The sequence below is a fragment of the Leucoraja erinacea genome, chromosome 16, assembly GCF_028641065.1.
Source record: "Leucoraja erinacea ecotype New England chromosome 16, Leri_hhj_1, whole genome shotgun sequence".
NCBI lineage: Eukaryota > Metazoa > Chordata > Chondrichthyes > Rajiformes > Rajidae > Leucoraja > Leucoraja erinaceus.
The window spans coordinates 14111714-14139164 of record NC_073392.1 but is presented as its reverse complement, the minus strand read 5'-3'; the positions used below and the strand labels follow the sequence as shown (position 1 = coordinate 14139164).

Sequence of the window (27451 nt, the reverse complement as noted above, 5' to 3'; positions counted from 1 at the left end):
TTATTATTATTATTATGGATGAGTTGGGCCAAAGGTAGACACAAAATGCTGTAGTAACTCAGCAGGACAAGCAGCATCTCTGGGGAGAAGGAATGGGTGATATTCGTATCGAGACCCTTCTTCATAAACCAGCATCTGCAGTTATTTTCTTAACAGTTGGGCCAAAGGGCCTGTTTACATGTTGTGTGACTGACTCTAAATGGCCTGTCCTATTTAGGCAATTTTTTCAGCGACTACTGGTGACTAGGCTGTTTCACATGGTCGTGGGGTGACGCCTGTATGGGATGGGTAGTCTCCTCTAGTCGCCTAAAGAGTCGTAATATTTTTCTGATCGCCGCTGGAATTTGAAATGTTCAAAACTTTTCAGCAACTGTGGGCTTGACGTAGCTTGTGTTCTCCTGTCATAGGTGCTGACGCAGGTTGTCGCCAGGTGTCGTTGGTTGTCGCCGGATACTGACTTTGGTGAATTCCATTGGCGACTACCTACGTCAACCTATGTCAACCTACGACAGGTACCGGCAACTGAATTGTCTTCAGTTGTCGCCAACAGGGTCGTTGCTTGTCGTAGTTTGTCGCGGGTGGACATAGGTTGAATTTAGTTGTCGTAGGTTGTCGCCTGAGTGGTCGTAGGTTGTCGTGGGTGTGATCCTATGTGGACGCCCTAAGTGGTGACGATTGGGTCGCCGGTTGTCGGTAGCTTGCCGTAACTTGACGTCGACTAGGTGGTAGGCTGTCATATACATTGTTGAAGGGGGGAGTCCAATCACCACTTTTTCAACGACCCGTTACGACTGTGACACTCGCCGGCAGTCGATGAAAAAATCGTTTAAGTGGGACAGGCCCTTAAGAATAAAAATTGGAAGAAGCATGATTCATGAAGATACTCTAATCTACTCAGCCATTCCTTCACAAAAGTTGGGGAAAGCACAGTATTGCAGTGGTAGAGTAGAGACCAGGATTTGATCCTGTCTATATATGTTGAATGTATGGAGCATGCATGTTTTTCCTGTGACCACGTGGGTTTTCTCCGGGTGTGTCTGGTTTCCTCCCACACTCCACAGACATACAGTTTGTAGCTTAATTGGCTGCTGTAAATTGTAAATTGTCCCTAGCATGTAGGATGGTGCTAGTGTACGGGGTGATTGCTGGTCAGCGTGGACTCGGTGGGCTAAAGGACCTGTTTCCATACTCTATCTCTAAAATCCAAAGCTATCAATAAAAAATGATAAAATTATTAGTTTAGTTGACTAATTTTGGTCTAGGTATATGCAGTAATCACCACATGATGGTTTCTCATTATGCCTGTAAATTCTTCTTCAATATAGTAAATAGCTAATCATGCCCCTCAATTCAATCATCAACTATTTGGTCCCCACCAGCACTGTTCCAAGCTCTTTTAATCAAAGCTTGGCTTGCTTTCATGTCCAGCCAACAGGAAGCTTAGTCTCATGACATGTTGTTTGCTCTAGCTTGATAGTATCTGTAAATCAGTTTGACCTCGCCTGTCCTCCTCCTGTTGAATTTAAACCACATATAGAAGTTATCTCATTGTTTTCAGGAGCCGGCTAAATCTGGCACTATTTAGTTATGGCCTGTCACTCCTGTACCAGCTCTTTACATTGAGAAAATAACTTCTAATTCACTTTGTGGATCTTGTACAACTAGCCAGTTGCTAAGATCTTCGATTTTCTTATCAGTCTCGCTCTCCTCTCATGCTTGTCTAATGCTGGAAGAATCCCAGAGGAAGCACTTTCCCCTGTTTTCCACTGTACTATCTGATGCCACATTGCGGGGTAGGGGCTTCTGCTGGGCAAGGTTTAGCCCACCAGTTTAAAATTAGCCGCCCATCATTAATAGTCTGAGAATTTCAGACAGGCCTGCATTGAATGCAATTTGAGTTTTATGTCCTATTATAGTGCCTGAAAAAAAGTGCTGAAGGCTAACCTCAGCCATGAGATTGGTCATGCTCTGAGACTGGATCAATCAGGATTTAATAGCCTATTTAGAGATCTTTATGGAGGTTTTTAAATTTGGATTTTATTTTTTGCAAGTGCGCTATTAGGTACTTCTAAAAGCTTTCAGATATCAAAAAATGTTATTTTGCTCACTTTTGTAGACCATCAAAAATAAATAAGTGTTAGTATATATTTTTGTTTATTGCACGATATTCATTGGTAATAGACCAGCCAGTTACTCAATGTAGTTTTAAGAAAGTCTAGAGAGGAAAGAAACAGTTGTAATGTAAAATATGATCCAATATTGCTGCTTCATGACTGTTCTTCCTTTGCAGATTAGTTTTGAGGAGAATGTGGTTGATAAAATGATTTCTGAAGATTATACCATCTTAAGTGCAATTATTTTGAAGTGCTGCAGTTTAGTTGTGCTGTAAAGCACCATCTCTCCCACTGACTATTTAAATCTCCTTGTCCCATTAGCAGACTGAACTGGTGATCATAGACCTAGAAATTTACAGCATAGGAAGAAGCCTATCATTTCCATGTCAATTAATCCCGTGTTTATAATTTGCGTCTTAAAAGAGGAGAATCCTTAGAATTTCAGGGAATCAAAGAGCCATAATTTTATATCATTTTGTTGGCCACTTTTTCAAGGTAGGCGAGATTTTCCACAATGAATCTGCTTTTGGAACTCAAGGTGACAGGCTCCTGTTAGATAGATAGACAGATAGACAGATAGACAGACAGACAGACAGACAGATAGATAGATAGATAGATAGATAGATAGATAGATAGATAGATAGATAGATAGATAGATAGATAGATAGATATAGATAGATAGATAGATAGATAGATAGATAGATAGATAGATCCTTTATTGTCAAGTATGTTGCCTGCAGTCATACACAGAATCAATAATAACAAAACATACAATAAACACAAATTAAACATCCACCACAGTGAGTTCACCAAGCACATCCTCACTGTGATGGAGGCAAAGTCTTAGTCTCCGTCTCTTCCCTCCTTGTTCTCCCTCTGCGCTGAGGCGATCGATCCAGGCCGAAGATGCCGCTCTCCAGTCCAGCGGACCTCCGTGGTGATGTCGCAGCCGCCGAAAGCCGGAACGCCGTCTGCGCTCCGAGACGGCCCGCCACAGCATCAGCTCTGGGCAGCCGCCCCAGCTCCAGGTCCCGCAGTCTCCGCTCCGGGCCGCAGCCCCAGTTCCGGGTCCCGCAGTCTCTGCTCCGGGCTGCTGCCCCAGCTCGTGGTCCCGCAATCTCTGCTCCGGGCCGCCGCTCTAGCTTCGGGTCCCGCAGTCTCCGCTCAAGGCCGCTGCCCCAGCTCCGGGTCCCGCAATCTCCATTCCGGGCCACCGCCCCAGCTCCGGGTCCCGCAGTCTCCACTCCGGGCCGCCGCCCCAGCTCCGGGTCCCGCAGTCACCGTTCCAGGTCCCTCCTCTACTCCCTCTTCACCTATGACTGCACACCTGTACATGGTACTAACACCATCATCAAGTATCAGCAACAATCAGCAACAATGATGAGTCGGCCTACAGGGAGAAGGTCCAGCACTTAGCAGCATGGTGCGCTGACAACAACCTGGCCCTTAACTCCAAGAAGACCAAGGAGCTCATTGTAGACTTCAGGAAGTCCAGTGGCGGCACGCACATCCCCATCCACATTAACGGGACGGAGGTGGAACGTGTTTCTAGCTTCAGGTTCCTGGGTGTTAACATCTCCGATGACCTCTCTTGGACCCACAATACCTCAACTCTGATCAAGAAGGCTCACCGGCGTCTCTTCTTCCTGAGGAGACTGAAGAAGGTCCATCCGTCTCTTCAGATCCTGGTGAACTTCTACCGCTGCACCATCGAGAGCATCCTTACCAACTGTATCACAGTATGGTATGGCAACTGCTCTGTCTCCAACCGGAAGGCATTGCAGAGGGTGGTGAAAATTGCCCAACGCATCACCGGTTCCTCGCTCCCCTCCATTGAGTCTGTCCAAAGCAAGCGTTGTCTGCGGAGGGCGCTCAACATCGCCAAGGACTGCTCTCACCCCAACCATGGATTGTTTACCCTCCTACCATCCAGGAGACGCTACAGGTCTCTCCGTTGCCGGACCAGCAGGTCCAGGTACAGCTTCTTCCCGGCGGCTGTCACTCTACTCAAGAAAGTACCTCGGTAACTGCCAATCACCCCCCCCCCCCGCAGACACTCCTCCCACAGGAAAAAACACTATGTCTGTATATATGCTAATGTAAATAATTATTCAAATCATATGCTATGTCGCTCTTCCAGGGAGATGCTAAATGCATTTTGTTGTCTCTGTACTGTACACTGACAATGACAATTAAAGTTGAATCTGAATCTGAATCTGAGGTCCCGCAGTCTCCGCTCCGTTCTGTTCTGTTCAGGATCTGTTCTATCCTGTTTCTGTTTATCACTAAATTAGTGTGTAGTTGTAACACAGCTTTTGATCCCATTACTGTTGATGATAATGCAGTGGTTAATAGTTGACCAAATCTCCATTTAAGTGTGCTACAAGAATGCGATGAATTAAACATTAATCCCACCAGAGCAGGTGAGCAGCACGGTGGCGCAGTGGTAGAGTTGCTGCCTTACAACGCTTTCAGCACCAGAGACGCGGGTTCGATCACGACCACAGGTGCTGTCTGGGAGTTTGTTTGTTATCCCTGTGACGGCGTGCGTTTTCTCAGAGATTTTCAGTTTCCTCCCACACTCCAAAGACGAACAGGTTTGCACGTTAATTGGCTCGGTATAAATGTAACTTGTCTCTAGTATGTGTTGGACAGTGTTAAACTGCAGGGATTGCTGGCCGGTGTGGACTTGGTGGGCCGAACACCCTGTTTCTGCGCTGTATCTCTAAACTAAACAGAACACTGGTAAATTAACGACTTTTTTATGCAAGAGAAAGGCAACCATTTCAGTCATTTGTTTTAAGAATTGTCTCCATTGTTCAGGAATTATTCAACCATCCAGTCAAATCTGGAGCATCCAGACCTAATCACTGATGTATGTTCAGTTCGGTGGAAAGAAAGCATGCACAACTATAAATGATATCTCACACTAAAACAAGGTTGATTTGAAAACACCTGCCGTCCTGGCACAAATTAACAGAGTGATTACCATCAGTCAACTGTGAATTCAAAACATTACTGCTGTCAGCAAATTTCAGGATTGCAATGGAAACACTTCCATAATGAGAGGTGAATGCGTTTTTCAGGATATTATGAGCAATTAGCTAGAAAATTGTCATAAGTATTATCTAACCTTCGCACCTCCAATGAATTAGCTTATCCTTAAAACCATCAGACCATTCAAAGATCCTGAATTTCTTTTCTTATTATCGATTAGCATCTGCCCTATGATTTAAAAACTCACATTGGGAGAACATGATATTTTAATACACTGTTAAAGTCAGTTCAATTTGTTAACAGTGATATTTAAGTATTACTCATGCATTCTTTTTCTTAAAATTAATCTGTTTTCTGTGCTAACAAACAGGCTTCTTTGACATCATTCCAGGACATCCAAGGTATCCTCTTCCTTTAGTGAATGTGGTTTACCCTTAGCTGTCAGAAATGGATCCCTCACCTGCATCACCTCTGTGTTCCATAGTTTTGTTCTCTCTCCCGTTCCCCCCTCCTCCACCACTCCAAGGAACAAGGATAGAGTCCCCCTGGTCCTTGCCTTTCACCCCAACAGTTTCCGCATCCGACACATCATTCTCCAACATTTATCCACCTTTAAAGTGATCCCATCAGGTCACATCTTCCCATCACCATCTTTTTTCCACCTTCCACTGTCCACATTACCCACCCACCCCCCACACCTTTTCCCCCAATTCATAGGTTCACTGATTGCTTCTCATCCAAATCAGTATCACCCTGGGTACTTTCCCCTGCAACCCCAGGAGATGCAACACATGTCCATTTTCCTCCTCCCTCACATCCATTTGGGGATCCCATGTCCTTTCAGGTGAGACAGAGGCTCATGTGTACCTCTTCTAACCTCATCTACTGCATTCGGTCTTACCAATGCTGCTACCTTTACATAGGTGAGGCCAAGCCACTGTTTCATTTCTTCCTCTCTATTATAAGTCTTCTGAATGGTCCTTTCATACACTAGGGTACTGTCCAATTAACCTCCACCTTGTTGAGGACATTGGACTTTGTCGATGCGACTGTTGTGCTACAATGCTGAGAACTGCACCTTGCATCTTCCCCTGGGTTTTACCTATTCCACTTAAATATATAGTATTATTTGATCTCATTGGACAGCAAGCAAAACAACGTTTTTCACTGTACCTCAGTACATATGACAATAATAAAAATAAATCTAATATTCTCTAGTATGTTTTTGCCTTTTTAACTGTGGGCCTTCAACACTTAGTAAGCTTTCTCAGTAAAAATAAATCCCACTATGATAGTTGTATTCTGAACCCTTTGGTACCTTTTTGTAATGCCCATGTTTATGAGAAGGTGACACTCAACAAGTGAATACTTTAACCTCCATTGCCCTACATGAATGATAGAGATGGAAGAATGGATGGTGTGCAGGACAGGGCAGTGGGGAAGTGACCATAGAGCTGGTGACCACAATCTGGTATTGATGGGTGTCCCATTAATGTCTGGACTTCCATGTAGTTTTAGCAAATAATTTTATCATTCTTAAGGCCCAGGAGTCCCAGTTTACTTCAGAGAGGTGTACTCGACTATCTCCCCACCTCGCCAGTGCCCCACCTGGACCTACACCTTTCTCACTTCCCCCTCCCGTCCCACCTGCAGTCCTTCCTCTAGCTTCACAATTCTTCCATCCTGTTGTCTCATCCCTGTCTTTTCATCTCGGCCTTTGTCCAACCATCAACCTATCAATCCCCTCTGCAGTTCCTTGTTTCTAACTGGCTGCATGACTCTTCTCATTTCATTCGATTCCTGAAGTTTCATTCGAGTTTCATTCTATTCCTGAAGTTCAATTAGGCGCAAATGTTGATGACTTTGAATGCAGCCCATGTGATAAAATAACCCTTGGTCCACACTGGCATCTTCATCCCTTTTCTGTACTGGCTCTTTGTTGGATTTCCTGCATAAAATTGTGTTTGTTTCATTACCCCGGTGACATAAATTGTCTGAAATTTGAAAGTAACTGCGATTCAAGTGTGTGACCACCAGTGAGTGCTGTTGTCCAAATTATCTTGAATGTCTTGCTCAAATCTACGTTTGATTTTAGAAAATGGTTTAGTTTAGTTTAGAGATATAACGCGGAAACAGGTACTTCAGCACACGCCATAGTCCACGCCAACCAGTGATCCCCGCACACTAATGCTTTTATACATACACTCGGGACAATTTACAATTTTACCAAGCCAATAAACCTACAAAGCTGTACGTCTTTGGAGTGTGGGAGGAGGAAACGGGAGATCCTGGAGAAAACCCACGCAGGCCAGAAGGAGAATGTACAAACTCTGTGTGGACAGCACCTGTAGAGAGGATCGACATCGGGTCTTTGACTCTGTAAGGCAGCAACTCTACCGCTGCTCCACCATGTTTCCATTATATTAATAAAATTTGTATTTTATGTATTCAGCAAATAAAGTTGATAAAACTTAACATAACATTCACATGGCCATCATGCTTCAGTCTTGGGGCACTGCATTTGACTTCTTGCTCAGTAAAATTTAATAAATATTCACCTAATGGAAATGTATTTGCAGCACAGTTTGAAATTGAAAATTCCTTAGAGCTGATGAAAAAAAAACATACTCTCGTCCTAGAAGTATTTAAAAGTCAAGTTTAAAATCATAATCCTCAGAATGTTCAACAAATCAATAAGATTTATATTTGGAACGGAGATGAGGAAAAACTTTTTCACACAGAGTTGTGAGTCTGTGGAATTCTCTGCCTCAGAGGACGGTGGAGACTGGTTCTCTGGATGCTTTCAAGAGAGAGCTAGACAGAGCTCTTAAATATAGCAGAGTCAAAGGATATGGGGAGAAGGCTGGATTAGGATACTGTTTGTAGATGATCAGCCATGATCACAGTGAATGACGGTGCTGGCTCGAGGGGCCGAATGGCCTACTCCTGCACCTATTGTCTATTGTTTATATTCAAGTGTGCCAGAATTCCACTGATTGTGAAAATTTATGTAACATGAGTGTCATTGATGTGGCATGTTTGATAGGGCATGATTGGTCAGTGCCTCTTATGTGAAATACCATTCAAGAAATATGCTGTGTTTGATTGGGGTTCCTTGGACTTGGTCCTTCTGGTTTAATTCCCTCTCCTGTTTCACAGACTGTTGAGCCTGACTTGAATAGGTGGGGTTATTTGCATGGAGTGATTTCCATCATTGCAAAAGTCAAGAGTGTTTTATTGTCATATGTCCCAAAATGGAACAATGAAATTCTTACCTGCAGCAGCACAACAGATATGTAAACATAGTACCCTGTAAACATGATAGTAAACAACAAAACCGTTCAGAAAAAAAAATATAAGCTTATTTGGAGGTTGTAGTGTTTAATAGCTTGATGGTTGAAGTGAAGAACCTGCTCCTGAACTGGATGTTACAGTTTTCAGTCTCGTATCCCTCTTCCCGTTGGCAGGAGTGAAAGGAGAGTGTGGCCAATGTTGTGTGTGTCTCAGTCGAAGCTGGCTGTCTTTTTGAGACAGCAAATCCCTTAACTGGTGGGGAGGGCAGTACACATGATGAACTGGGCAGTGCTTGCACTTTTTGCAATCGTCCTCGTTCCTGGGCATTCGAGTTGCCCTGATCATGGCCATGATCCAATCAGTCAATATGCTCTCTAGTGTACTTATGTAGACGTTTAAGAGAGTATTAATTGACATACTGAATTTTCTCATTCTTCTAAGGAAATAGAGGCACTGGGTTTTGTTTCTGATTGCACCAATGTGCTGAGTCCAGGATCGGTCTTCAGAGATATGCACGCCCAGGAATTTGCGCCATAGACCAGTTCAACCATACATAGCAATCCATGTACCAGGAAACAAGTCTTTAAACCTGTAATAAGATGATACTAACCAGAAGCCTTCCAACTATCAAATATCAATAGGTTCATAAGTCATAGGAGCAGAAGTAGGCCATTTGGCCCATCGAGTCTGCTCCGCCATTCCATCATAGCTGATCTATCTTTCTCTCTCAACCCCATTCTTCTGCCTTCTTCCCATAACCCTTGACACCCACACTAATCAATATCCACGTGCCTATCTAAAAGAAGATCGACACAAAATGTTGGAGTTACCCAGTGGGACAGGCAGCATCTCTGGAGAGAAGGAATGGGTGACGTTTCGGGTCGAGACCCTTCATCAGTTTGAAGAAGGGTCTTGAACCGAGATGCCATCCATTCCTTCTCTCCAGATATGCTGCCTGTCCCGCTGAGTTATTCCTGCATTTTGTGTTGATCTTTGTTTTAAACCAGCATCTGCAATTCCTTCCTGCTCATTTAATCTGCCTATTTAAAAGTGTAGGAAGAGCTGCAGATGCTGGTTTACACCTATCTAAAAACGTCTTAAATGCCACAATCGTATCTACTCTTTCTAGTGCTGTTGCCATGCATCCCCCTGCTCCCTGCCAGTGTGTCAAAGCCCTGCCCCACTGTACGACTTCATTCTCCTGAGATTGCACTGATACGATCTCGGAGATTTACGGTAATGGCCACTCGTCGGTACTCTGGGCTCTCATGGACATTTTTCAACATGTTGAAAAATCTTCACGAGTCTTCCCGAGCTTACCGCATTTCCCGAGTACCTGCCGTTAGCGTTACGAGCCGCTAAGAGACGTCCCCGAGCTCTGACGTACCCGTACGTTCATTCTACGTGCTTACCACGAGTTTGTTTTGTTTTTTTTATTTGGGAGAGCAGTTGAATAAACTCATACAGTGGGACAGGGCCTTTACCAGTAAAGGACCTGGGGAATTGGGCTGAGCATCAGCTCCTTTGGGTGCCTATGAAAACAAGATAAAAGTGATGTTATGGAGCCCCCGAGAATCTGCTCTTTTGTTCCGTAAACTTAGAGCCAGGCTCCCATGGAAAGAACACACACCCGCAGCAATTAGAAGTTTGCAATATCTTGTTTTGGGATTTCAGAAACTGCCTTTTGGTCCCAGTTTTGGTCCCCTAATTTGAGGAAGGACATTCTGGCTATTGAGGGAGTGCACTGTAGGTTTACAAGGTTAATTCCCGGGATGGCGGGACTCATATTCTGAGAGAGTAGAGTGGCTAGGCTTGTATACTCTGGAATTTAGAAGGCTGAGAGGGGATCTTATTGAAACATATAAGATTATTAAGGGTTTGGACACGCTAGCGGCAGTAAACATGTTCCCGATGTTGGGGGAGTCCAGAACTAGGAGCCACAGTTTACGAATAAGGGGTAAGCCATTTAGAAAGGAGATGAGGAATCTCTTTTTCACACAGAGAGTTGTGAGTCTGTGGAATTCTCTGCCTCAGAGGGCAGTGGAGGCTGGTACTCTGGATACTTTCAAGAGAGAGCTAGATAGGGCTTTTAAAGATAGCGGAGTCAGGGGATATGGGGAGAAGGCAGGAACGAGGTACTGATTGGGGATGATCAGCCATGATCACATTGAATGGTAGTGCTGGCTCGAAGGGCCGAATGGCCTACTCCTGCACCTATCATCTATTGTCTATTGTCTATTGCCTTAGCATCCTCCTGCAACCATATTTTGAATGTTAAAAGAATATTCTGACACAGCGCTAATTTCTGATATTGTATTTCATTACAATAGTTCCTAGCTTTGAATGCTAATTAAAGATGATTTTCCAATTATTTATAGTTTTATTACATTATTTTTTTTTTAAAGTAAAAGTGAAAGGCAGTTCTAAAAATATAGCATTATTTGGGAAGAGAAACAAAAACCAATTATTTGGCATTTTTAACAATATCGATTAGTTTTACTCAATAATCGTGCTCTGTTCAGCAGAAGAATTTAGTTCAGAGAGAGAATATCCCAAGAAGCGTATTAATTGTATTGACATTCCTAAGCTAATACTAAACAGAAAGCATTTCTTTCCGAATTCAAATCAAATGCACTACATGCTGTTTGTAAAGCAGGATATAATCCTACCTACTTAAAGAGAAACCCTCTCATCAAATCTCATTGTAGTGCCGAGCCTAACAAGGTAGATAAGAAGTTGATGTCCACAGTGGCTTGGGAAACTGGAACCGTCATAGGTCCCAAAAAAAACATCGGGAATCGGGCTCTTCGGCCCATCCTGTCCACACTGACCAACATGTCCTGACCACACTAGTCCCACCTGCCTGCATTTGGACCTTATCCCTCGAAACGTGTCCTATCCATGTACCTGTCTAATTGTTTCTTAAATGTTACAATAGTCCCTGCCTCAACTACCTTCTCTGGTAGCTCATTCCATACATCCACCAGTAAAAAAGCCACTTCTTGGATTCCTATTAAATCTTTTTCCCTTCACCTTAAACATATGTCCTCTGGTTCTCGATTCCCCTACTCTGAGCAAGAGACTACATGTAGCTGAAGAGAATTGTAGCAAAATCCTATGGCATTTTATAATGTCAAATAATCTCAAAGTATATTCAACAGTTAAAATGGAAATTAAGTATGTTTCTTGAATATGCACAATGGCACACCTGGTTGAGCTGCTGCCTGGCAGTGCCAAAGATCCAGGTTTGATCCTGACTTTGGGTGCTGTCTGTGGAGTTTATGCATTTATGCAATTATTTTGTGACCACGTCGATTTCCTCTCGATGCTTCAGTTTTCTCCCACATCCCAAGATTGTAGGTTAATTGGCCTTTGCAAAATGCTCCTGGTGTGGGATCATGGAGAGCCTGTAGGAATGGATCAGCATGGACTCGATAGTCCGAGCTTACACAGGATCCACATCCCTCTATTCCCTGCGTATCCACGTGCCTACCTAAAGGCCTCCTAACCTCCACTGTCATATCTGCTTCCACCACCATCCCTGGAAGCACATCCCAGGCACACACCACTCGCTGTGTAAAAACAAAAAAATGCTCACACATCTCCAATGAACTTCGCCCTCTCACCTTAAAGCTATGTTCACTAGTGTTTGACATTTCCACTCTGGGGAAAAGGGTTCTAACTGGCAACCAATGCCTCAAATATTGGCACTCAAATTCACTCGGAAGGAACCAAAGGGATAAAATATTACAGAGACATGTTGGGGTTGATCTCTCTATAATTTAAACTAATTTTGTTAAATGGCCTTATCCTGTTGGTAAACAATAAATTATATGATATCATAAGATCAGAAGTGATGGGAGCAGAATTAGGCCAATTGGCCCATCAAGTCTACTCCGCCATTCAGTCATGGCTGATCTATCTCTCACTCCTAACCCCATCTCCTGCCTTCTGTCCATTATGTCCAACACCCGCACAAATCAAGAATCTATCTATGTCTGCCTTAAATATATCCACTGACATTGCCTCCACAGCCTTCTGTGGCAAAGAATTCCCAGGTTCACCACCCTCTGACTAGAGAAATTCCTCCTCATCTCTTTCCTAAAAGAACGTCCTTTAATTCGGAGGCTATGACCTCTAGTTCTAGACTCTCGCATGAATGGAAACACCCTCTCCACATCCATTCTATCCAAGCATTTCACCATTCTGTGCCTTTCAATGAGGTCTCCCCTCATTCTTCTAAACTCCAGTGAGTATAGCCCCAGTGCTGTCAAACGCTTATCATATGTAAACCTATAATTCCTGGGATGATTCTTGTAAACCTCGTCTGGACCCTCTCCAGAGCCAGCACATTCTTCCTCAGATATGGTGCCGAAAATTTGTCACAATCTCCATTTTGCCATTTGCTTTCTTCTTGCCAGATTTCTTATCTCACTAGGTGCCTCTGAATTGCCGATTCCTTGCAGTGGTACAGTGTTGCAGGAGCGGTCTGATAATGAGACAAATGGCATGCTTGCATGCATCCTTTGTACGAGTTCTCACAACAAACAGATGTTATATTATATTAAAACAATTACATTGAAAAAGGTCGTAAACATATTTTGACCCACAAGCACAGCTTGCTGCTGCACCACTTTTTAAGTTTAATGCTTATTTTTCTGTATTAATGAGTGATTTGACCTTGTTTACTTTTGACAGACCAAAATACAGATGGGATACAGAGGCAACTTGTATCGTTGAGATAGCTTCAGCTTGGTATCATTGTTTTGAAAGTGTGAGCTTCCCTCAAGAGTCAGTTTGGAAAGAACCTGATTTTGATTTTTTTTTGTCTTGGATTCCATTAACTTGAGTGGCAGGAACCTCGGGCAAAAAAAAAAACAGAATCCAGCAGCCCTGAAAAGAACGACCATTCATAATGAATGGCACTGGGGATGCATTTTTCAACAACTGGGTTTATACAGTATTACTAACTTGAAGAAATGTTTTTGTCAGAACTGTTAAGACACTAGAGATTTTACTAACTGAAGCATGTGGTCTGTGACTGAATCAGCTGTATTTCTAAGTTTGGTATTCCATGCATTTAATCAAATGGATCCATATTTTTGGCAGGATATTTTTCCTGGAGAATTTAAGTCAAATATGGGGGTGTATGGTGTAGGCAGGAAGGTGCCTAAAGGCAACCATCATTGATTTGGTGAACGACACACCCCAATATTCCCCCATTTCCCCTAAAACGATAAATTAATCTGGATCGCTGTGTGGAAGGATGTATTTCATGAAAATAAACAAACATTTGAGTGTGTGTGTATCTCAACATGACATGTGAGTTAACTGATTCATTGGTCTGTTACTTTTCCATTTCAATGCATTCCATTTGGTCAAATCGGCACTGAACGAATCAATATTTAGTGTTGTTGACATTTTATATAAAGGCAGCAAACTTCTCCCTGAAACATATTTAAAAAAAATTAAAACACTTCTGTCGAGGTGATGTATCTGTCATCACTAGATAGGACACAGAAAGAACAGGTTTCCTTTGGGGGTGAGTTCATCTTGCAACTCAGCCAGAAAAATTGATTAGCCGGGGTTATGTTTTTAAATGTCCTCTGGGGCATTGCAGCAAATTCTGTTCATAAATTAAGGGCAAAAGGCCAGCACTTGAATTTTGTGCTTTAGGGTTTCAGTGGGCCTGGCTTGCATTGTGCATTTTTCATTTCACTTTATGTGCTTTATCTGAGCTGCTAGATCAACCAAAACTACCTTGTGGACAAATTTGTTGTGAGATTCTATTTTTTTGGTAAGTTAGGCGTTTTACCCATCAAGTAGTCATCTTGGGTAGTATGACACTTCCCTCCAATCCCCAAACAAACTTCTTTAAAAAAATCATTTGGATCACTGTGCAATAGCATATATTTAATGAAAATAAATGTTGGGGTATATGTATTAATTCACTCTATGTTTTAGATACAATTTATTGTTATGCTTGTTTATCATTTAATTACATTCCATTTGGTCAAACTAATCGATACAGTGTTGTTGACAGCTGACAGTTTTGAATTCATCATTATTCTTCATTGTTCATTATCTATACTATTACTAAAACTCTCATCTTGTCCTCTTCCGGTTTGCGTTGTTTTTAAATTTGCGCAGAAATGGTACCCTATATCGCTAGGATGTTTTTGCCACCTTATTCACCGTTCGCCTCTGTTCTAAGTGCACCAAGTTTTGTTCCGATCGGTGAAATATTAGAAAAGTTATTGGTCTGTTATTCGCCGGGACGGCGACACCTCTTCTGGCACCCACTGTCAATCACCGGAGCAAAGAGAATACAGCTCCGGAGGCCGGGCTGAGTTCGTGAGCAGGTCCAGAAGCTGCCCGTCCAACGGCACTGAGAATAAAGCTAAAGCAGCGGAGTGTGGCCTGTGTTCCACGGGCGGGGCCAGCTGTGTTCACGGGCGGGGCTAGCTGTGTTCCACGGGCGGGGCCAGCTGTGTTTGCGGGCGGGGCCAGCTGTGTTCACGGGCGGGGCCAGCTGTGTTCACGGGCGGGGCCAGCTGTGTTCACGGGCGGGGCCAGCTGTGTTCACGGGCGGGGCCAGCTGTGTTTGCGGGCGGGACGCGGGTGGAGGCGGGGCACAGCAGGGGCTGTTCACGTCAGGGCGCTGGGGACGGGAGCCGCTGTGAGTCCGGAGCAGCGGGCGGCTCCTCGGGGGCAGCTGTCGGTGGCTCCACGGCGCGGGCGCAGACCTCCTTGCGTCCTTGCGTCACCGCACCTGGGCGCCGCGGCCTCGGGCCCGGAGATGATGGAAATCTGCGGGTGGGATAATTACGGGAAAAAAAATAAGCCTGCGGGCCGGAGGATTTTGGGTTACGGGCCGCATTTGGCCCGGGGGCCATAGGTTGCCAACCCCTGTCAGCTGTGTTTGTGGGCGGGATGTATGAATCGCGGGTGGAGGCGGGCTTTTGGCGCTGTTTGGAGGGGGCGGGTTTAAAACGCTGTGAGGGCGTCAATCGCACATGGCCTAGAAATCGAAAAATCGGCAGCCCGCTTGCAAAAGTGAGTCCGGAGCCTCGTCCTATAGTTCTAATCCGTTTTAAAATACGGCTCCTTCGGCAACTCACGCAGCCCCAGGGTTTTATAGAGCAAACAATGGTGGCTATGCCTTATTTTTACGGGGCCGCCATAACCCTGCAAGCCTCCTCTATAGCGAGTCCTTTGTGTCACCGCACCTCGGCATTTGAGGTGCACTAATCCAGCGCCTATGTCAACGTTCTAAACCACGCGTTCCACATGATAGAAATCCGATTTAAATGGGCATTTATTTACAGCAATTGAACACTAAATTCCTTCCATTTGGCCTATAAATTAATGTAAATTAGATATAAAAATCATGTGATATTGTGAATTATTTGTGAATAATCTTTTGACACTTAGGCTATTTAAAAATGTTAATCTTTCCTTAAGAAATGGCCTGTTGACTATCCAAGATCACAGCTTTTTTGTAATGTCCATTGAAAATCATGGACACTACAATATGAAAATGGTCTTTTTTAATACCTGAGATATGAAAGTCAATCAGGTAAAATTAAACTATTGTTATGCTTTATCTGAGGGATAAATTGCAGACTTGATAAAAAAATTTTGTAACATTGCACAGTTTCTTTTTTTAACCTGATTCAATCAGGTAAAATGTGTTATTATAAGATACAAGTTTTAAAAAATCACAGTTTAAATTAAGGGTATACAAGCAAGGAAATGGTATCATTTCAAGGTATAATTATCACAAAAAAATCAATAATTTCCATTGTCAAGGATACTTATCTCCAATGATAGTAAAACAAGCAAGGAACAGGTATCATGTTACAAGTAGGTGTAGGTGTAATATAAAATATTTTCTATGTGACAAGTGTAAACAAGCAAGGAGTTTGTCATTTTAAGGTATGATTATCACAAATTTTCTGTGTAAATTAAGAAGACAAGCAAATAAAATGTGTTATTTTAAAGTACAATCAAAAAAATTACAGTATAAATTATGCCTAAACAGGCAAGAAAACGGTGTAATTTCAAGGAAAATGTCTGCCCCTTGGAACCCTATACGGGGGCAAGGCCCCCTGGACATCCATCTCTCCGTCTTTTTTCAGTCTCACGCCTGCCTTTTCCTGCCTCCAGCTCTCTGACTCTCTTTCCATGGAAAAGCTGCCTTAAAGTCTGCCCTGAATAGTCATTTGGTCATTAATATATCACTCCTTCAGAGCGTAGAGGGACAGTTTTACTGAGTGAAAGATTATCATGCTTCAAAACCTTAACACAAATCATGAAGTAATGCTGACCAGATTTGACGAAATGTACTGCTGTGAAACGACTGCACCAGTCAAATCATATTTCTGCCTTAAAAAGCACTGGACTCTACTTTTAAAAAAACCCACCTCAGTGAGGCATCGGTTGCCAGCTTGTTAAATGATGGGTAAAATATTTGACCACACAGAAAGGTCACGTTCCGTTCTGTTCATATACATATTGAGATGTATTTCCTGCATTTTCTTCACATTCTTCTATGAATACAATTATTTTTTACTGCATTGTAACTTCAAATAATGGTGGTTTAACAATCAGAAACAAAGCAAATGAACAAGTAAGGGTGATTTAAGAAGCTCCTACCTCAGACACACATTTCACGGATCAAACCTTGACATTAATTATAGCCGTGTATTGATCTCAATGCCCAATTGCTGTCATGTACAATGTTAATACATTTAAAATGAATTCTGCTCAGTTTTATACATATATTAACATTGTGAAAATTGTGCTTACTGCATTTTTTGATCTTCTGTCTTCCTTTCAGTTGCAACAGAAATAGTGACTCCTCCCAAGGATCTAATGATACAGAAAGCCGCGACGGCCCAGTTTAAATGTCTTGCTGAATATGATTCTGCTTTTGAAAATGACTTTGAGTTATCATGGAGAAAGGATGGGTTTGAAATTTACAGTGACCAGACAGAGAATGACAGGTAATATTTTATAAAATGGGGATGAATGTTTCCATTTTAGTCACTATCCACCCAAAGGTTCTTTATTGTCACATGTACAGACATACAATGAAATGTTTTTTTTTGCGTACAGTTTGGTAAAGCATTGCCAATATCAATCTGCCATAGACAACATCAAATGAAAAGTTGCCAGAGCAGTAGGTAACTCTTCTATAGATCAGTTGCCTTTTAGATTTCTATAGACTGACTGCATTTCATGATCTAATCTGAGGGCTGGCTGTTAAGATTTTATTCCTAACTTGCTTGCATGTTTTCTGTGTTTTAAATAAACACACAATTCAACTGTTGAATATCGTTTTCACAGATTCCAGGAAATCCCTTTTTTTCTTTCTCTAGTTTAGGTAAAAAAAAAAAAAAAAGTGAATAGAAAGTGTATTAATTCATTATACTAAAAAAAACAAGTTTTTGGTGAGCTACATTACCAAACATTGACACATTGCCAATTTATTCCTGACTTTGTACTATTTCCTTGAAGGAGCATCTGCCCATTTTTTAACAGGTGTTCTTGTTGCCTCATATCCCTACTTGTTCTTATCCAGCAGTTCAGCTCACAAGCTAACAGTTGGGAATAAAGTCAAACGGAAGTGCTCGAAAGACACAGGATGCCAGGCAGCTTCGATGGCAAGAAAAATAGTGTAACAGTTTTGGGTTTGGGGCCTTTCATCAGAACTGAAAAAGTGATAACAAGATCAGAGAGGGGAAGGTGGAGCGAATAAAGAGAATGTCTGCAAGAAGGAGGGAGTCGACTCAAATTGTCCAGGCAACATTTACCACGAACTATATTTTGAGTTAAATTACATGGTGGTAAATTGAAACGCAACAACTAAAAATAAATATACACCATAACTGTGAGGATTTGGGGCTGGTAGGGAAGGGTCGAATTGTTACCCACAGTTGGTAAACTCAATATTAAGGGCCAAATATTGTAACTGGGAAGCTGAGGCGCTGTTCTTGAGTTTACACTGAGTATTATACTAAAGCAGTATAGAAGGCTAAACATTATAGAGAGATCGGCATGGGAATGTTGCCCAAAACTAACTTTTGGGAGACAAAAAAGACTACAGATGCTAGATTCTGGAGCAACAAACAATTTGCTGAAGGAACTCAGTGGGTCAGGCAGCATCTGTAGAGAGAGTGGACAAACAGTGTTTCAGGTCAGTATCTTCACCTGGACTGAAAGAATAGAGGGTAGCTAACCAGTATAAAGAATTGAGGAGGAGTGGGAGCAAGAGCTGGCAAGCAATAGGTGGGTGCAGGTGAGGAGGGCAAGGTTGGCAGATGGAATCAGGTGAGGAACGGAAAGGTAGAAATAGTGGTAGAGACTGTGAGGTGATAGGTAGAGGCATCAAATTGCTACAGGTGGCATCTGAGAGTAAAGGAAGATGAAACATGGATCCAAATAAGTGAGATAAGGTAAACAGATAGGAACAGTGGTGGGAGAGGACCCTAAGGAAGGAATGTGTAGATGATGGCAGTGGGAGGGGGATGGAAAGAACCTGGGTGATAAGGGCTGGGGGGACTGGGCTGAAACGGAAGAATGTATCTGAGAGAGGACCTGGAGAGATCAGAAAGAAAGAGAAAGGGATAGAGGGGAACAGGTTCCCTCAAATCTGAGAATCCAGTGTTCATGCTGTTGGGTTGAGGACTGCATAGAAGGAATATGAAAAAAATACTAGTCTTCCAGTTTGCCAGCTGGCAGTGGAGGATGCCATGCCAGTGTGGGAATAGCACGAGGAATTAAAATGGCTTGGAAACAGAGGCTCCAGGTGGCCATAGCAGTCAGGGTGCAGGTGCTCGGCAAACCAATCACAAGTCACAACGGCGAGGAAATGTTGTGCTTGAGAACCTTAACAGATCAGGCAGCATCTGTGGAGGGAATGGGTAGGCAACATTTCAGACTGAGACCTTGCTTCAGACTCGGCCTGAGAAAGGGTCCCGATCTGGAACATCACCTATCCATTCCCTCCACAGAAGCTGCCTTGCCTACTGAGTTACACAAGCACTTTGTGTTTTGATCAAGATTCCAGCATCTGCAGTTCCTTATGTCTGGGATTTGCTTCACTGTAATTAAATGAGAACTCTTGTTATTTTAGTCTGCATCTTGCCAGCATGCCCTTACTTCTATCTGGAAATCAGTGGAGAAGAAAATAAAACTCGAGAGTTTTATTGTTGGGACCAGTGAACTGAGAATTTTTATGTTATTAATTATATCATTCAACATGCACCCAAGGGGTTGGATATATCTATTGGTAGACTACATTCTAATAAAAGCAAGCATGAAAATCAGCACCACAGCTAACAAAATGCCATTTGTAATTTGTTACCTAGAATTATCATGGATGATGATGTGCTTCAAATTATTGATGTAAGTGAAGATGATGAAGGGACTTACACTTGTGTCGCTAGAACTTCCATGGACAGTGATACGGCAGATGCAAAGCTTCTTATCCTTGGTAAGTATTACTGAAGAAAGAAAATTGGCTGCGCTCTGTGCATTTGTTAGCCACACTGATGATGAGTTATCTATTAGTTAGGTCAGACTGACCTAGATATTGAACACTGCAATCTTCCACGCATGGTGAATTGTCAATTCTGATTATTCTCAGATAATTTGAATTGCTGCATATCGATAGCAATTTCACATCAGCAAACCCAGTGATGTTTTACAAGAGACTAAAACAAGAAGAGCTTTTACATATAAATGAATAATCTTCATTTCTCAGCGTTGTAAAAGCGGTTTCATTGACCTGCAATCACTCAATATGCTGCTCATGCTAACACCACCCTGCTGCTTTTCAATAAATGCCAGTCAGTTGGTCACCTGTAAAGGCGGCTAACATTTGCTTCATTTTCTGACCATAATTAGAATCAATTTGTGTATCATAGCAAAACAATGTTTCATCAGCACAGTTGTCATGAGGTGCTTGGTGTTAGCTCAGTTCAACGTGAATTTTAACAAATCCTAGATTTATTGCTTCAGTAGTAGTGACATAAAAATCTTGCTGGAGCAGGGAGTACACTGTTCCACCAACCAGCACGAGGATATCTACCAACGAGATGTCTGGTAATGGAACCTGATTAATTAGCCATTTTCCAGGTTTGGCCAGAAGGAAAACATGGTCTATGCGATGAAATTCTTAACAGATTACTGCAGGATCAATTGCATTCCACACAAATGAACCTCTATTTTTGTTTGGTTTAGTTTATTGTCACTTGTACCAAGGTACAGTGAAAAGCTTTTTTGTTGCGGGCTGTCCAGTCAGCAGAAAGGATATACGTGATTATGATCAAGCCACCCATATTGTACAGATACCGGATAAAGGGAATAATGTTCAGTGCAAGATAAAGTCCCAGTTAAGTCCAATTAAAGATAGTTCAAGAGTCTCCAATGAGATAAATGGTAGCGTAGGACTGCATTCTAGTTGGTAATAGGATGGTTCAGCTGTGAACAAACTGCCCCTAAATCTGGAGGTCTGCTTTTTCACACTTCTGTACTCCTGCCCGATGGGTGAGGGGAGGAGAAGGAGTGTCCAGGGTGACTATCATCCTTAATTATGCTGGTGGCAACAGTCACCAGGTTGTGGCGCCATATTTGAAGTCCAGGCCAGTTTGCGGGCTTGGTTATCTCTAGTGGCGCATTGATCCAAGCTACTGTATGGCCTCCAACCATCGGGATTCTCCAGCGAACCGTCCAACCTCGCTTTGCCCAGCCACCTCCAGCCCTGGAAGCACCTCCTGCAGCCGACTTCGAGGGTGTGGAAGGTAAGACCCCAGTTTGCACTCTTGTGTCCACTGGCTCCCTCTGTCATCCTCTCCAGTTATCTGGATCTCCAGTTCTTGCTGTCTCACTTGATGGACCACCATTTTTCAGGCTAAAGTACCTTCTGCGACATCTAATACTGCAGCCATAATGTGCCTTCTTTTCAGGGGGTACAACCAGACTCCCTTTGGTGCTTACCATTCATAATATCGCTGACCAGCTGAATTGTGCACCCACCCAACTGTAAAATTATTGTAGACTGCATGTAGCAGCGTTTTAACTTAGCTGGCAGCACAGTGCAGGCTTGTGTCATAAGTTGTGATCATGGGTTAATTACCCATAAAGATCCCCATGCATGCTTCAGAGTCAATATGGTGTGCACTCGAATAAGTTGAATAAATCTGCTGGCTCAAACGTGTTTCTGGCAATATCCTGATAGTTTCAGTGAGGCAGATGTCCCAATCCTCTCACTCTACAACGCGACTCCAGACTGTCAAAGCCGCCACAGCCAGACATAAAAACAGCTTTTTTTCCATGAGCAGTAGCTCTACTCAACAACCAAAAGTCTGTAGCCTCCTTTTGCTCTGGTATTTTATTTCATTCTTCGCATGTTTAAATTATAATGTTTTATTCTTAATTGTTTCCTGTATATCGTGTTGTTACTTGCGAGCAAAGCACCAAGGCAAATTCCTTGTATGTATACATACTTGGCTGATAAAATGTATTCAATTCAATTCAAATATATACACTAACAGTGCTAACATATACCCTTAATTATCTCTTAATTAAGAGATACTTAATTCTATGAGAGTTAATTCTTGAGGATGAATCACAGCTTTTCATAATACTTGTACAACAGATCTTTATTGTCACCAGGATCTTAAACCTAACCTTGTCTACAAATACATTTATAATGTGAGTCAGACAACCTTTCATAAGAACTACCTGGTCAAAGCAGCAACTGAAAACATTTGAGGTTGTAAATACATAGGGCATATGTTAACTTCTATCAACATCCACAGGCCTGAAACAGAAAGGTTTTTTTTGCTTAAGTTTTAATTTTCAGTTTCCTTCACAGAAGGCGTGCACAATGTCCATTTTATATCAATAAATTGGTTGTTTCAATAATATTGGAATGCCATATATTGCAACCAAAGTATATAGCTTACATAACTGAGATAATTGTGTCATATATGCAGATGTCATGCTCTTAATATCCTAACGTAGTTGTTTTGAGGTGGCAGGGGATTGGAGGCAAATTGGATGGAAGAGCTCAGGAGGTTAAACAGATGGAGACGGGAAGAACGAGCATAAAGCAGAGGGGATAGAGAATGAGGGCAGAGTGGAAACTGAAAAACTGTGGGTTGCTGGTGGTAGTTGCTGAAACAGTGGTCGGAGAGGAATCAAGTCACAGGCCACAGGCAGATCAGTAGGGGTGGAGGGGTATATGTGTAGATAAAGTAGAGATTGTGCATTAAATGCAACAACCAATATTACATTCAATTGCCTAATATATGCAGCACAACATCTGCAAGATGTCTCAAAGCACTTTACATGCAATTAATTATTTCATGAGGTGCTGTCACTGTTGTTCTGTCCACAGATATTTACAGCAGGGAGAAATGCATATCCTAATTCAGAGGCAAAAATGCTTCAGGTTGAGATAAATTGACACACTGAAGCGCAGACTGGGGAATCAGCCCTGGAACCTGCCTGGCCTACATGATTAACTTATTCACTGAATAAATACACAAAGCCTTCAGGGAACTGTTAACACTCGTGTAATTTTTTTCTTATGTTTTACACTGGCTCTCAATGTGGTGAAGATTTCTTCAGCAGTTAAGAGCATATCTTGGATCCACTAGTGCTAGTTGTTCTGTCTTTCTCACGATTTAAAGGGCTCCAGTACAGACTGCAGGTTAATGTACCTACATGTATGGAGGATTTACCTGAGCCACATGGAGCCCAAAACAATCTGCTGGAGGATGTCAGTGGGAAGAGCAGAATCTGTGGAGGCAAAGGGATAGTTGATATTTTGGATCAAAACCCTACATCTAGACCAGTGTCGATGTAGGGTTAGAGTTGTTGCCTAACAGCATGAAAGATTGACTATGGATGCTGTCTGTGCGGAGTTTGTACATTCTCTCTGAGACCACGTGGGTTTCCTCCCACATTTCAAAGACGTGCAGATTTGTAGGTTAATTGGCTTCTGTAATTTGTCCTCTGTGTGTAGGATAGAACTAGTCTATGGGTAATCACTGGTTGGTGCAGTCTTGGTGGGCCGAAGGGACATTTTCCATGCTGTATCTTCCTGAACTCTAAACTAAGCATTGGTTATCACTTGGGCTCCACCGATGCTACTCAACCCACCGAGTTCCTCCAACAGTTTGTTTTCTGCTCCAGCGGGAGTGAGTTGAATCACACAATAGCTTTAACGCTGGTATGTTTCCCAAATCAACTACTTTGGCGAAGGAGGTGGGAGGGGCTGAAAGTCAGAGGCTGGTTATGCAGCAGTGACAGTCAGTGAGATACTAAAGCTTTTCTCGTGACTGCCACCCAACCCATTGTCCTGAACAGTAATCCACCCCACTGGCTGAGGTGTGCAGCATCTGGAGAATGCCTGGCAGCTACATTTCTATCTTATGTGCTGAGCCAGCCTCTCCCAGCAACACAGGATGAACAGACAATGCTGGTGCGTGGGCAGCCACCATCTTCAGGTTCCCTTCCAAGCTGCAAAACACGTGGGTAATGCCTTGTCTCCAGGAGAAATGCTCTTTCAACCTGAGCCATTGTAGCTGAGGAACAAGCTGCATCCTTGATTTCCTCATCTTATCATATCGCATGCTCTCCAGTCACCACAACTGAGCACAGGCTCAATGAGACCAAAGCGAGTGCAAGGATCGTGGTGGAAAACACCGTTACTATCACTGGGATGAGGTCTTGTTACCCATATAAATCTGGGGTCACCAAGCAGGGCACTCCAGGCAGATGCATACACATGATCCTTGTCTGGTGTATATTGACAACCATAGACAATGGCATGTTGGCTGTGCCAGTGATGAAGCAGCACGGTGAAACTAGATCCAGAGACTATGATTTAGTAGACTCCTCAGGAGAAGTTTTTTTTTCCATCTGATAGTCTCCAACAACCCATGAAACGCATTCTTCATAAATCCACGGTGGACAGGGATGTCAGCTTATGTTAAGTAGGGGTGTCGCCCTAGATCTGTAGGAGCATGAAGAAGAACATGGGCAAGAGAAAGCAAAAGGCTACCATGGCAACATCCTTGCTCTGCATCAACTGACCCATCCCTCAGCTTGGTTTAAGGGTAGCTGTGAACAGTGCTTAATGTTAAACCATTACATGTATTGACGCCAAGAATGTCTGAAGAGTTCTTACACATTTCTTGTTTTCTATCCATTGTTTTATTCTGACTAAAAATTATTTTTGGGGGAAAAAAATCCCTCAGCTCGGTGGAATTGTGAAACGTTGACCTCATTGGTTGTTGGGGACTCTCGGATGGAGAGAACATTCTCAGAAGGAGTCTCTGACATCATGATCTCTAGTGTGGAGCATGTGACCTCTTTCACACTCCCAGTTATCACCAGTGTTGTTCAGCAATAATCAGGTGGAGGAGCCCAGGTGACGCATGGGAATTCTGCATGGACTGCATTATATGGTTGTCTGCACTGATTGTATTACATGAACACATCCTCCTTCTGATTATGCAACAGGCAACCACCACCCTTGTCTTTCCTCATGAATGACACCTAATTAAACCTGTTCACTGCCAAGTGTTTTCTTCCACTATTGGCCATGACCCGTTTATTCTCCGGGGGTGGTTCTGAACAGGATAAATAAGTGACTCTTCAACATAAAACATATTCCTCTGTGAGGATCTGCTTTTTGCAGGTGTCAGTAGCGATGTGCAGATCATCCTAACTGTTGCATCGCAGTGCAGGGATTGTCACTGCTGCGGGAGTGAGGACCCAATGACACCTCCTGCCAGCCTCTTCTCCCACTGGGCTAGGCAGATCTCCCAGCCAATATAACAAATCACCCCCTCATTGAACCGGCCACAACCCTCTGTGTATATGTGAGCCCTGTCCATTTCTTCATGCAGCTTCTGTCCCCTCCATGACTTCTATAATTGGTATGTTGCTGCTTTGAGGCTCTCATGGGGAGTGTGTCTTTAAGGGCTACTGCCTCTGTGTTTGGGGCAGAAGATGAGCCAAATTAAATGAAGTCCCATTGGAAATCACATGGGCTTCTTTTGACAGCTTGTTTCTGGATGTAAACCACTCGACTGCTGTTTCAAACGTCCTTGTGACCATTTCCTTGGTTCCTTGCAAGAGATGAGATTTAGTATTAGCATCAAATACCACTGTGTTTGCCACAGAAACAATTAACAAAATCAATTTCTGATGCAGGAATATGAGGTGGTACTCAACTAGTTCATAAACCTTCACAATCACAAACTGAATTAGTTTGGTAGTTCCTTAGATATGCTGTATCCTGTGGATGAACACCCTTCCCATCAGCCTGGAGGAGGGTCCCGACACAAAATGGTATCTGTCCATTCCCTCCACAGATACTGCCTGACCCGCTGAGTTCCTCCAGCACTTTGTCTCTTGCTCCAGCATCTGCAATTCCTTGTGCCTTCCCAAATCCATACCTTGGTTCAGGAGCTCCAGTCGTAATCCCAAACACATTTCAGCATTACATAATGTTATATAACCAAGAGCCATTCTGCTGAAAAATGGTTGGAGAATGCAGATGGATAAGGGAAAGGGGATGTTTTCTTTTGTTAAACACCATTAACTTTATTTATTATCAGATAGAAGAGAACTGATAGTTTGCAAATAATAAAAACAATACTTCAAAACATGTTTCCATCAAATGCTGAAATACGATGTGAAAGTGTCTCAGTATGTTTTTGGAGATGTCTAAATGGTAGAGGAAGTGTTTTAGTGCTACTTCACATGTTTGAAAGACCGATGTGAGCACTGTCAATGCAAATGACAGATTGTTCTTTTGAGAAGGAGATCCTCACACAACTGTAACAGGTGAGGTTTTATCCAGTTGATGCCTTTCGCAAATGGACTTCAAACTAATTTGAAAGTGCATGCAATCTGTCAACTACACTTTATGATTGTTTCTAGCTCTCCTTAGATGGAACTCACACTCAACTGAACAGTAAAATGATAAATCGTACCTCAGCCCTCAGAGAAAACGCTGAACAATAATGGAGACTGCAGGTGCTGGAATCTTGAGGAAAAACACAAAGTGCTGGAGGACCTCAGCAGGCAAGGGAATGGACAGGTCATCTTTCAGCTCGGGAACCTTCAGGCTGAGTCTGAAGAAGGGTCTGACCTGAAACATCACCGGTTCATTCCGTCCACAGGTGTTATCTGATTTCCTGAGTTCCTTCAACGCTTTGTGTTTTGCTGAATAATAATAGGCTGGCTATAAAACAAGCCTTTCGAGCATTTAGCGCAATGTACTTGTCTCTTGAACCCACCGTTGTGCTGTACTTTAGAACTCTCGCTAGACTCATTCACACTGCATAAACTGGAGCAAATTGAGCAAAGCCGCAGATTCAGATTAAAGAAAAAAATGGAATCATCAGTGATTAATCAATGTCATCCGAACCCCTGATGAATTCTGTCTCGATGATCCCGTCTGATCTCTGATATGCTATGGTTCAAAATTCTACTTTGCTTTTGTTGAAATACTGTGTGGTTGACATCTGTGGCGATGAACAGTGATAGCAAAGCCACATTCACCGATGAGTAGCCTAAACCATCGTCCACCTGTACTATGTGTATTTAACATTTAGTTCCTTTTAACCGTGTGACTGAAAACTAGATGACACTGCTAATTTTGGGGAGTTATTGTGACCCAAGCTTTGTGTTGATTGAGAGTTGTTGAAAGCTGTTGAAACTGCTGCTCTCTCTTGTGCACAAGATAATTGCAGTTGATTTAAAGACAACTTGACACTTTAATTCATATAGTCAAAAAGATCTGAACATCCAACCATTCGAACAATCCAATTGTTATTTCAAAGATTCCAGGATATTTGTTCTCCCTGGTCATTCAGGGCAATGATTGCATTCTTTCAGTGTTTCTTGTCTTATTTTTAGAGGGGCTGTTTGTGGCAATTGTGACTATTGTGCCCTCAATCTGCCAATCAAAGTCAAGAGTCAAAGTATCCTGTATAGCCTTTTATCAGGAGGGG

The 27451-nt window shown here is 42.7% G+C and overlaps 1 protein-coding gene across 8 annotated transcripts in view; it reads left to right on the top strand.

The window, feature by feature from the left end:
* chl1b (cell adhesion molecule L1-like b) overlaps positions 1-27451 on the top strand; it is a 610347-nt gene that overhangs the window by 320369 nt on the left and 262527 nt on the right. For all 8 annotated transcript variants that reach the window (XM_055647708.1, XM_055647706.1, XM_055647709.1 and 5 more), the window contains 2 exons: positions 17248-17413; positions 19781-19905. In XM_055647708.1, the coding sequence (XP_055503683.1) occupies positions 17248-17413; positions 19781-19905 (291 nt within the window). The remainder of the gene's footprint in view (positions 1-17247; positions 17414-19780; positions 19906-27451) is intronic.